The sequence below is a fragment of the Coloeus monedula genome (genome assembly GCF_965178545.1).
Source record: "Coloeus monedula genome assembly, chromosome: 1".
NCBI classification, from domain to species: Eukaryota; Metazoa; Chordata; class Aves; order Passeriformes; family Corvidae; genus Coloeus; species Coloeus monedula.
In genome coordinates, this window is record NC_138781.1 from 33,998,799 (window position 1) to 34,011,611 (window position 12,813).

The 12,813-nt window shown below is 35.8% G+C and overlaps 1 protein-coding gene across 1 annotated transcript in view; it reads right to left on the reverse strand.

Moving 5' to 3' along the window:
• SKAP2 (src kinase associated phosphoprotein 2) overlaps positions 1–12,813 on the reverse strand; it is a 119,852-nt gene that overhangs the window by 32,011 nt on the left and 75,028 nt on the right. Inside the window, exons 7-9 of the mRNA XM_082285594.1 lie at positions 7,164–7,288; positions 6,195–6,258; positions 5,665–5,769 (exon numbers count right to left, since the gene is read on the reverse strand). Of these exons, the coding sequence (XP_082141720.1) occupies positions 5,665–5,769; positions 6,195–6,258; positions 7,164–7,288 (294 nt within the window). The remainder of the gene's footprint in view (positions 1–5,664; positions 5,770–6,194; positions 6,259–7,163; positions 7,289–12,813) is intronic.

The window sequence follows — 12,813 nt, forward strand, 5'->3', positions numbered from 1 at the left end:
TTGTCCTTATTCTGGTAGTCCACCCATCAGCAAGATAGTATGTGCAAAAATACTCCTTTTATACAATAATATAATGGCTAAACAAGAGAAAAATACTTTTTAGGAACCCTGAGATTCTATTTTTGAAAAAAAAAAATTGAAGAATCCTCACTGTTCTTAAAGGAAAAAAAATCCATTGCTGTGTTCTTGAATCTGAAAGATGTTTTCATGGAAATTATTCAAAAAACTTTCAGAAATTACTTTGAAAACTTATCTTTAGTACTGTCCTCAAAAATGCAGGTCTTTCACACAAGTCTTTTCAACTTCAATTATTCCAGACCCTACTCATATTTTATACTTTGAAATCAATTAGTAATTAAAAGCACTTAGAATTCTTTCTGTGGCAAAAAAAAAAAAAATCATAGCACATCAGCATTATATACAAATTCTGGACGAGAAGTAAAGAATTCCCTAACTACTGAAGAAAAGCAATAAACACTGGGAGGAATTTGGACCATATGCCAAGGTATATAATATATTGACTTAATAGCAATGATCACAGGTAACGTCTCAGACTCCATCGTCACCCACGTCTCTGCTGACTTAAACCTACTCCTCTGGTTTGCAACGACCAATTAACAGTTTCTTTCTTTAAGCCTACTGGTTTTAGAAACTGATTGTACAGCTGTAATGCACAACTGGGATTGCTTGGCACCAAACACTGTGTTTTGGTGCACATACTCTGACTGTGCTATAGTGAAAACTCTAAAAGAAGCAAAGGTGTCCTGAAAAAGAATTTTCATTAACACAGTGCTGTGAAATCTTCACTTTTAGTGTCAAAAAGTCAATATATCTGACACTACATCTTGAGAAAACAAATATTTGCCATGAGTGTTCATGACTGACAGATGAAACTTAAACTCCACTACAAAATCCTTACTTCCTTCTTCCCAAGAAGAGGTAAATCAGAGAACATGGGGTTTTTTCCCCCCCTACCTTCATGCTCATGAAAAGGGTACAACATCATAAAAAAAAGTTGCTTCTTCAAAACTCTAGCAGTCCAGCAAGAAGAAAGGATGAAGATGGTATTGTTATGCTGCCTAACTGCAGGAGTTTACTGTTAGAAAAAAATAAAGCACCAAAGCTGCTTAAAGAGACAACCATAAGAAAGAAACAGGATGATCACTCTCTACCTTCATATTCAATGTCAGAAATGGTCTGAAACAACATCAGTATAATTTTTTTAACTATTTAAAATGGTTTGTTTAAAATAAGTAAACAAATTGAAGTGTTTCTTTGCACAGCACACTTCTCGTTGCATCATAGTTAAGAAATTTCTTACCTTTTCCTCGGCTTTGCCTTAGTTACAGAGTTTCCCTACCTAAGCTTCCAACCACACTGCAAAACAGAATTATTGCCCAGAAACCTGGGCTTGACCAAGCAGTTTGGCAGAGGATTGGTAACAGGAATCAAAAGACAAACGCCAGGTTTCCATTCCCATCATCCTCTGCCCTGAGACTGAATCAATCCTCAAATTCAATTTACAGAAAACTAAGAATTTATGCAAGTTGTATTGGCTGGAGATCACCACAGCACTGAATTTCACCATCCTTATCTCTTTTGCACCTGAAAGTTCTCCATGTTATGGACAGGCTAAGAAGGGATAACAAAGCCACAATGCCAGTCTTGTGTCACACAACATTGCTTCAGGATTTCCAGCCTTATCTGTTCTGTAAGGGAGGGTTTTTCCTCCATGCAGCAAATAAGCACCACCAAAATTAGAATCAAAATTTATCTTTAGAATCATTTTAACAGAAATTATACTGTATACCATGGAAAGTACTGCTACAATGCAAGTTTGTGAGGAGAAAGAGAACAAAAGAAAAAAAGCGACACAAATTTGAAAATTAAGTATGTTAACTTAGATTAACACCTCTTTTCTCCTGTTGTGCCAGAGTGTGGTAGACTGGACACAAACTGAGTTGAGACTGAAGAAAGGATTAAGGTGGCAGGCAGTGGTTAGCATTGCAGTTTTGGACATGTGCTCCACACAGATGTGAAACCACAGAAGACAATACCGAAGGCCCTTAAAATTATGTCACTGAAACCTCAAGTTAACAGAAAAAATTCTGTCTTAAAGGGCTGTAACAGATGGGAACAACTTTAAAGCTGGCACATGTTCTTTTTTATGACAAGGACAACTCCACTGTTTAAAACACCACTAAGCTAGAAACTCTATGCATCCACATAGCTCTAGTTATTTAATCCTGCAGTTTCAGAAGGTGTTTTATGTCACAGCTTGTAACATTCAGCTGTAGACTGCAAAATTACATACAGTGTACTAAGGTAGAAAATAAATAGCTAATTAAGAAAAATGGTCCTTTACTAACAAAATTTTTAATTTTGCTTAGCCATGTTTTCCTCCATGATTTTATTAAAAAACAAAAAGACTAAAAGCCTAGTTTGCTATAACAGTATAAAGATTCCTTTTCCTGAAGAATCTTCCCAGGGAAGTTTTAAAAGTTGGGAATTCTTTGAAAGTTCTGATGGTTTTCACTATTACATAAATAAGCACAGTAAAACACTGACTAATACTGAGAACCATGAAAATTATCCTTCTATGGTAAATATGAATTTGTATGTGCTATTAAAGAAGAAAGTAACTTAACAGATCAAAAGATTAAATTTCCCACATCTCTTTTTACCCCTCCCAACTACCAGCCAGCCAGCAGACAGTACATAGTGTGTACCACTGAAATCTATGCTTTAGGCTAACAAACTATTACCATTCTGGATACTGGTTTGAACCTATCCAGCTTCTGCCTGAAAAATTCATCTACACTGGTTTGATCCTACCCAGCTTCTGCCTGGAAAATTCATCTACACTGTCTCCTGCCACAAGCAGGAGAAAAAAAAAATAGCTAAGCAATGAGACAGATACAGAATACAGCGTCAGTCCTGATTACTGCCACAGTTCTCAAAATTTCCTGATTTTCAAACCTGTGCAAAAATTTCCATATCCTTTTTTTAATCCAAAAACTCTTTATTCAAATACTAAACCAAATATTATCGACTTAAATAGCTTACTTTCCTTCTGAAATGCTGGCATAACAAACCCTGGAAAACCACAGAAATGCAAAATTTTACTTACTTGAGAAAATGTAAATTATAACCAAATAAATGATAACACGGTACTATGAGCTGTGCACCTGAAATTCAATATTTATAAAGCTAGTGGATCTGTGAAAACAGAGGATTAGAATTCTCTAACATGAATATGCTTTGAGGATAACAACAAAGTGAAGATTAACTTCTTCTCCCTCTTCTAAAGGATCTAGCATATTTGCCTTCAGCATTCCAGAGCTTAGCATAGCTTTGCAGCTGTACAAATAATTTTTTTCTGTTCTCTTAATAGGCATTCCAAATTTCTTATTCGTTCCGTATTATTATGCCAGGTAACAGCAGGGATAATGATGCTCCACCCTTCGACCAGGAAAGGAAGAAAGCATAATTCACTTACCTGGGAAAATAGAAAGGACAGCCAACTGCAATTAAATGCAACCAATCAGGCCTAATTAAAGGAGATGAGACCAAACTGCAGTGTACTCTTTTACCATCAAGTTTAGATGAACAGCTATACAAGAAACAAATAAGGCCTACTCCTGTGCGGTTTGTCAACTAGCATTTCATCTAACACTCTTCAATATGATATGGATTAAAAAGAAAAGGACTGCTCTCTAAGGCATCAGAGATGTAAGCCTGTAATTCCATTTAAGTATATGATTATTAAAGTGCATTTATGGAAGATAAAAAGACTAAATAATCACCTAAAATCTACTGCAAACTTACGCTTTATTTTCACTTAGTTACGTCAGCACATCAGAGTCAAAACTAAAAGCTCCACTGTAAAAGGTAAAATGGTCTTTCCTGAAAAGTTGACAATTCAAATAGATGAGATGGAAAAAGCATGAGATAAAGGAAGATAATCCCTACTTGACAACATGAAAATGAGGCACACTCCAAGATCATGGGGAAATAAATTAATTTAACTAAAAACTGAAACTAAATTTCTTGAACTACCCCTTCTTTGTGATGTTGTTACATTTCAGGTTTATTAGCCATAGGAGATAACAGCTCCTGGAAAACTGTCATAAAAATGGGATATAAGTGAAAATACTCAAAATTCCTGCAGAATCGCACCAAGGCAGCAATTCTCTGAAGACAGAGCTCAAAGCAAAGAACTCGAAGTCTGTATTAACCAACGTCCTTCTCCCAATATTTTATGCATTACTTCTCCAGCTCTACTTACTATCTGACATTCAAATGAAGAGGTAAGGTAAGTGAAGCTCAAAAAAAGAGTAATTTATCCCAGGATACATGTAGAGCTTCTTTAACAAAAGCATAAGCAAGCATATAAGACCACTTTCTGTAAGAACCTCAGCATCCAAAAAGCACTGTAATAAGGTTTGGCTGTATCTTGTAGCTATAAGATTAAGCCTGATAATGTAGTTTTTATATTCACTGTAGAGAGTTTTTCAGCATGTATGACACACTGCATGTCATTTCAGCAGAACATGCATTCTGTGTTGAAGTAGTCTAGGTACAATTCGGAGATACAAAGAAAAAAACAGCTCTTAAAGATACATAATTTTATAGCTTATAATTTTATGATATTCATTTTCACAAGACACTGGTTTTTTCTCTCTTTAGTCACCGAAATGATCTTAAATTGAAAATCAAGACAAAGTGTAAAATGTTCTTTTCTCCAATGGTCAGAATATTCTACCTAACAGATAAAGAAAGTTAGTCAGCATGACATGACACAACTAATTTTTCCTCTGAAATTATTGCTGATAATTGCACTGCTCCAAACAGCAAGGAGTATAGGACTCTATTTCATACCAAGTGATTTTTAATTGTCATATCACTTTAAAGTATCATTTGTTAGCTAATGATAACTGAAAAACTGGTATTTTCCATAGCTTCTTAAAATTTAATAAAGAACAACCACCTTTCTCCTAGTACTTGAATGTCTATTATCAAGAACTTTTGCCGAGCTCTTTTTCTTTTGTTTTGCCATCTGACAGATACAGTTGGACATTTAGAGTCATAATCATGCGACCACACTGGGAAGTCCACAGTAAAAAGTTTCTGTGTAATCATAGCCATGCTGGAGAACATGGAACAGAACAGTGTCAATACTCATGTTGCTTTATTTGCAGTTCATTTCCAGAGTCTTTATAAACTAACACATTGCTTTATTGCAGGATTATAATACCATGTATTAGGCAGAAGCTGGTAACATTTGGAATGATAGAGAACTTTTGTTTAATACAAATGCCAAAATGAATAAAGAAAAAAATAATGGGCAAGTTTCTGGAAAAAGATGTAAGGCTTTTCAATTTTTCAATTTAAAAAAATCGCATACGAGAAAATGTTAATGAGCCAAGAGTCCCCTGAGTTCATTTTTACACATTCTGCACTATTTTGATGCCCCTGCTAAAGAAAACTGAAGTGTTCTCACTCTGAACACATTCTTTTTTCAATGTCATAGCAAAATCTGAAGTTTAAAAGTATCTTACTCATCATGTTACTTTACTCTTACTTTAAACCACTCAGAGTTATCAAACTAGAAGTAGAGAAGACAAAATGATCACAAGTCACAAAGAAAGAATTCAACAATACCTTTAACTTCTTCATAAATGCTATCATCTATCGGTTCACTGTTCACTTGTCCAACATCATCATATTCCTCTTCCTCCTCCTCAGGAATAGTATTAGATCCTGTATCTATGTAACAACAGTTTAGAAAGTTAACATTTAGTGGAAAAGAATGCCTAAGCAGAAATTTAGGCAAAATGAAAACAGTTCTTCTACGACCTGCTCCTTCCAGTACATTCTGCTTTTTTTTTTTTACATTCTTCAAGGGATAAGAAAGAGTTTATATGAAGGAGCTTGTATAAGAGAGAGCTTTCAAGCTAAATGAAAGCTTTTAAAGCTAATTTTCAAGCTTTTTCTGAGAGAAAAGCAAACATCTTGAAAAAAGAGAAAAGTCATATAAAAGCTGTAACACAATTGAAAACTAGTACTTGCTACTCAAAACTTGGACATGTGGGCATACTACATGTACTAACATGACAGATAAGTAAATGGACAGAACTACTATCACTAAGTAGCATTGGCAATAAAGGTAACTGCTCCACTGACTGGCTTACCTTGAATTACAAATTTGACTTGCTGTACCCATTCCTCTGCTTCTTTGGGAGTGGCAGCTGTAAACTATTAAATGTTTATTAATAACTTCTAGCAGTAATGACAAAAACACAACTACAATTTCATTAGCAATAAAAAAGAGGGACTGTAACATTCCCGTCACTTCCTCAAGAAACCATTAGCAATTCTTTTCATGTCTTCTGGTACTTTTCTTGCAAGGATGCTTCTTATAATGTACAGCTAATTTTGACAAATTTACGTAATTGAAGGAGAGGATGATGGATTTGAAACTCTGATCAGCAGCTGGCAGCTGTGCAGAAAAAAGCTGCTTCTCTTCATCAATGTCAAAGCCAGAACTGATGAACAAAATTTGCCCTTGACAATTAGAAGACACCCATGAATTTCTTTAGACTGCTGGGTACAGTTTTCTTAAAAATGTTCTTGTCAGACTCCAACACACTACCTGACAGCTTAATTAACTGGCTTTCAACTGCAATCTCAGATATTTAAAACTTATTAAACTTACATTCCATATTGATGTCTCCCTGATAGATCTCTGAATTGCACAGCTGATATGTGCCTTTTTGTAGGTTTTCCTTGAAAAGCCATGACCAATACAATATGTATTTAACACTGATACATATTTTAACTTTTTTTTTACTATTTAATTCATCCAAGAAATCACACAGGCACACTATACAATAGATATTAAAAGCTAATATTGAAATGACCAATAGATAAAGATGATAGATTTCCTTGTTCTTGACCAAAAAGATAATATTTGACCATGTACATACATACATTTAATCAGATTTTTTTTCCTAATATATGAATATACAATATAAGCAAGCAAGGGTTTCTTTTTTTCATGAAGATGTCAGTGACAGTTGTTTCACTGAAATGTTAATTCAGTAACTGGAATTGTAACGGCTTTATCAATTAAATTTCAAGTCAACATAAAAAAGTCCAACCTGATAAATGCGCTTATCTGGAGCAGAGATTTCAAAACAGCAATCTTTCTTTGCATCCTTCCGAAGGCTATTATTCATTCTGATGGTGTAGCCCTCTAAGGCAAATTCACCTTTCTGTTGTTTGTCTGTTGGAGATAAAAAACAAAGTTAGAGCTTCATTTACAACAGTGAATGTAAGTGCCTCAGCAGGTTATCGTTTATTCAAATTTTGTTTTCTATTTCATGAATTTTACAAAGAACACAGAGGTTTTTAGCAAAATGATTAAGTGATGCTTCTGGAGATAAAGCTTTATTTTAAGGGAAGATGGACCCAAAAGTACATTTTTCTGTAGGATGCCTAAGGAATTCCACAGGGGGATGTTTGCAGATGGTGGTCTTATTTAGTAGGAAGTACATGTTATGACACTTGTATCTAGGGAAAGCCAAGAACTGGAACTTGCAAGACGCGTTTCCTATAAATCAGTGTCTCTTTCGGGTTCAGTAAACCGATGGGAAAACCTGTCTAGCTCAGAACTTGCTGAGCTCCCTCCTAAACTAACCACTTCACTCAAAAAATAAACTTCAAGCTCCTTTTTAAGCAATTGGAAAAGCAGCTTTTCACATCCTCCCACCCACTCCCAGATGTGCCTCCTTTCAACATGGCAAAAATACAGAATAAATTTTGTTATAAATTCAGGTGTGTGCGTCTGTGTTCATTCCAAAAGCATTTCTCTCAAAACAGCAAATGTTTAATTAGCTAATAAAAGCACTGAGCCCTACCACAGTTTATTATCTACAGCCATGTGGCTGTTTTAAAGACAATTCTACTTTTCAAAGGTTCTGGTTTATAAAAGTATCACTTACAACAGATCTGACTTTAAATACACTGCATGTTGTGCAAGCGGCACCTGTGCACTCCTTTCAAGCCCTTCGGACCAAATTCTGCATCAGATTTTATGTGCTCTGGCATATTTTGGCGAATATTAAAAACAAACCAAAAATGTAAAAGTAATTAAGTTTTGCAATTTCTGCAGATCACAGTGCAGCATTCAAGTGAAGACTGGCATCATAGTTCACATTTTGCACAGGTAAACAAAGAACAAAGTGTAGTTGCATATCAAAAAAATGCCATTTAGTGTGGGGCTTTTTTACACAGAAGAGAAAAGCATTAATTAACAATAAGCATCAGGCACAGCAGCAAAACTACTTTAAGTATTGCTGAATAGAACCCAGATGTAAATTGAGCAACCATTGCTTACGCTTGTGAACAAAAGGAGAAAACTTCTACAGTGGATAAAATAGGAAAACTATAGTTTTCAACAATTTTTTGTCATATTTCTGGAAATTTAATAGGAAAGAAAATCTGTTTCCACTCCTGAGAGGGTAAAAATTGGCTAACACAGAAATGTGAACATAAACGGACATAAGGGCGGTCACCAGTCAAATACTCTGGCTAGTAATCTTATATCCACATATTCTCTGTCCTTCCACCTTTTTATGAACTCTCACCCAGGGCAAGTAAACACCCAAAAACACAATTATATGAGAAAATCTAGGGTACTATTCTATTTTCACTTCTAGTCCCTTCCTCCCAGTAAGTTTTATTCTGTCTTAAATAACTACAAATAATACAGTACCAATATTTTATATTTGCTCAATCCTCCAGCCCTATTTCAAACAGCACACACATGCAATATTCATGAAATCACACACAAGGCAGATATTAGAAATAATAACTTGCAATAGGTTAACTAGGTCCCTTTTAATGAAATTCATTTCTCCCTAGGAACGTTATTGTTCCCTCGCTTGTGACCTCAGGGAGAAGATGAAGTGAAACATATTAATTTCTCAGTCTCCCATGCTGGAGGTTTATCAAAACCCTAGAAGATAGGAGCACGCAGGCAGAATAAACGAACACCAGGTTCAAAAGGTAAAAACATTTTGTCAAGATAAAAATGAGGCAAGTATTCAAATTTACTCTCTTGGATTATTTCTGAGACTGCTTCTCTGTGACATGGATGATCCCTTTTATGGTAATACACTTTTACAGAGCTGATCTCGAATGATCACCGCACTGGTACTCGTTCTTTCAAAGAGCATCGCAGTTAAACCACAAAGATGCTGTACTTTGGAAGGGTATAGTGCATGGCATCCATATCACACTTGATTGTTCTTCTATTTACACTGTTTTTGTCTTATCTCTCTGAACACACTATTTCAGTGCTAATGAAAATTACCTGCATGCACCACTGAATACATACATATATATATATATATGTCAATCCTTTGCTATTAAATTCTTTCAGTGACCATTATAGCAATAGACTAGACTTAGCATTGCTACTTTTACTTCCAATTGTCTTAGCAGTAACCTCTGATTAAAGTCCAATGGGGCATCATGCCTCAAATGTTGAAAATGAGGAAATTCTAAGACAATGAGTTACTTCACAGATCTAACTCAGAACCTGATAAAGTTGAGAGGAAGACTCAGTATGCATTCACACTCCCTGGGGCAACAAGCCAAAGATAAGGCCTAGTATGTCCTGAGAAATGGCTCCACAAATACAGAATGGCAGAACACAGGTCAGCTACAGCTCAGCTGCCTGCTCTGATGGTGACAAACAGTGGAGGTCTACAAATCCCATTTGCTCCTGCAGAATACACCTTTTCAGTTAGGACTGGAGACCAACCCTGTCACCTGATCACCACAGAGCATACCACAACCCACAGTAGCTGCTTGGCCAGGCAGAGTACTCAGGTGCAGGCTTGAGGGCAGAGCCATCCTGGGATTATCAGACTCAACAATCACCTCGACTTCACTCATCAGCGCAGGCTTGCAGCTAAATGAGTTTGGACAGACCTGGGCTTTTGGTTTCAAGATGCCCTGTGAAGTAAGGGCCACAGCAACTCCTGTGAACTTTCATATCACAAGTTAAATTGTTTATACCAGAAATATTTTCTGGAGACTGTGCTTTAGGAAGAATTAATCAATTTCTGATATTTAAAAACTTTGAAGACCTAAAGATTTTACTTGAAGACTTAAAATTAGATATTGTTAGTTTTTATAGCAGGAGTCTTAACAGTAGCTTCAAGAAGCACATTTACATTACAGATATTTAACTTTGATTTTAAACCCTCAAATCAGAACCAGAGTTTTGCTTAGGCAGGAATACAACAGCATATTTAGGGTGAATTAGGGAGACATGCTGATGGAACACTCCTCCCTGACGAGCAGTAACATTTTTGCTGTTATTTTCTCAAAATAGAGCTTTTCAGTTCAACAACAGGAAACCCATAAGTTGTCCCAGAAAAACATAAAACAGAAATGCAAAAAGTGTAATAAGTATTTGTAAAAACAAAAAGGATTGTGAAAAACATCAAGTATAACTTGTTCCACAATGAAGCCAAATCTCATTTCAGCATAAGCTATCCTTTGCTCTCATCTGCTCATCCTCCTCTCTCCCCTTCTTCCCATGTCAGGCACATAACAAAAATAAATCTGGGTCTGTGTAGATCATTTTGCAACAGGAATTTAAAATCATAAAGAAGTAGTATAGCAGAGGGGAGAATCAGGCACCAAGTACTAAAAAAAAAACCCAAAGCTAGTACACAGATATTTGAAAGAAATAAATATGGGGGGGGTGGTGACCCTATATTTAAAATAGAGAAAATTCAGATCTGAATAAAATTTGAAAGCCTTTAAACATTTCTCTTACACATAAACTTCATTCATCCTAAAAAGAGTTAAATGTTGTTAACAGAAACAGGGCCAATATTATATTGGGTAAAGAGAGTCTCAAGGGAAGCACAGCAAAAGCATTCTGAAGTAACCTTGCGTAACTAAGTCCATGAGAACATTTAAAACAAAGAAGGGTAAACCTTCAATGAGATCTTGAAATTACTGGGTTGTAAATTTGAGGCCTAAGGCGATGTGCTCATATTATTAGCACATGTAAAACGAATTAGTGCCTTCTGAAGAACAGAGAAGACTCGGATGGTAGAAAGGAAAGAAGTTACAGAGAAAGACATAAGGAACAAAGGCAAACAAAGATTTCAGAGAGTGATAAAGTATTTATAGATACTATTAGAGTCTATAATTTAACTCTCTTCATCTTGAAATTAGGAGCCTGTAAGATTTTAGCGTTTACATGGCTTCGTGTTAAATGTAGTTTCACATACTTTACCATGTGCTATCAAAAAATCGTTCAGTGTAAGTATCTCCAAAATGGTAATTCCTTTTCCAGCTTTTGGAACAGTCTTTTCCAAACGCATGCACAAAAGTTCTTCCCTTTTAGACAGCAGATCTGAAATGTCATCAACTTTTTTTTCTTCTTCTTTCCTTTAATCTAGTCCTCTGAGAAATTGAAATTGTAAAATAATTAAGAAATTGAGGCAGTAATTTTGGGGACTGAATTGTTTATATTCAGTTTGCTTATACCCAGTAGTTATTTTCTAAATAATACATTATTAACAGCAAGTGTGACTCTCAAGGTCTGAATTTAACAGTCTCATAGCAGAAGATCCAGTACACATTAGACAGACGCCTTTGATTGCCATCACCCTGCTACAACAAAGTCCTGTTGAACGTGTAAAATTCCCTTTTCTGCCCAAACAGAAGTAGTTCACCACTGACCTGGTCATCACTATCTTATTATTCAGAGAAATCCAAAATTATCATGTCCATGTTAAAACTAAAGAAACTGAAAAAAAAATAAATTCAGACTTTTCTAAAAGCCTCTGAATTATACCCCTCTTTAACATCATATTACTGGCGGGCAGGCAGATACCATTTTCAAGTTATAAAAATGAAAATAAATTTTTAGTGCCCATTAGCAGGGGGAAAATTACCATAATGTTATCAATTACTGTCTTGCTAAACATTTAGCTGATCTCTCCAGTTTGCTGAGACAGAAGGGCATATAACATTGTGGCCTAGTGAGAAAGAAGTAATGAAGCCATTAATTCAATCATTTATAAAGCAACAAATTAACATTCCTTCTTCACATGCATTTTGAGGTCTGAAAGGTTATCCATACCATCTCAGTGTCTAAGGACACAGGAACAGCCACCGATCATATAGAAAAATGATAGGAAACCAGGGTACTCAATTCAGGGTGCCACTGCATAGAAGAAAAGGAAAGAGAGGACTATAAAAGATTTATGGAAGGAAAAACTATGAAAAGGAGGACCAGGCAAGCTTCTCAAAATCCCACCCAGCTCTGACATTTGAACACACTCCTATGCAATGTTGTGGGCCACGTGCTGGCAACTGATACCACAGCATAGGCATAAATACACACATGCTTTCTGCAATACCTATTTCTGATGTGTGATTAGCTCAAACCTTTAAGCCTTGTTTCTCCATCTATTCCATTTATCAGTGACCAAGGGAAAAAAACATAGGTGATTCACTTAGACCTGTCTATATTGCAGGGATAAATTACATTGTTCCACTACCCAATGCTACACCAAATGTAGGAGAAAATAGAAGAGAAAACAGGGAAAAAAGACACCAGCCTGCAGGCATCACAACTGTGGAAAGGATGCTTGTAGTCTTTTAGGTGAACACATACACATACACAAACACACAGCCCTTTACTGTATTTCACAGGCTTTATCTTGCACTATATACTTCTGGATTAGGCCTCACATTTTTCATCATTCAGCTTAG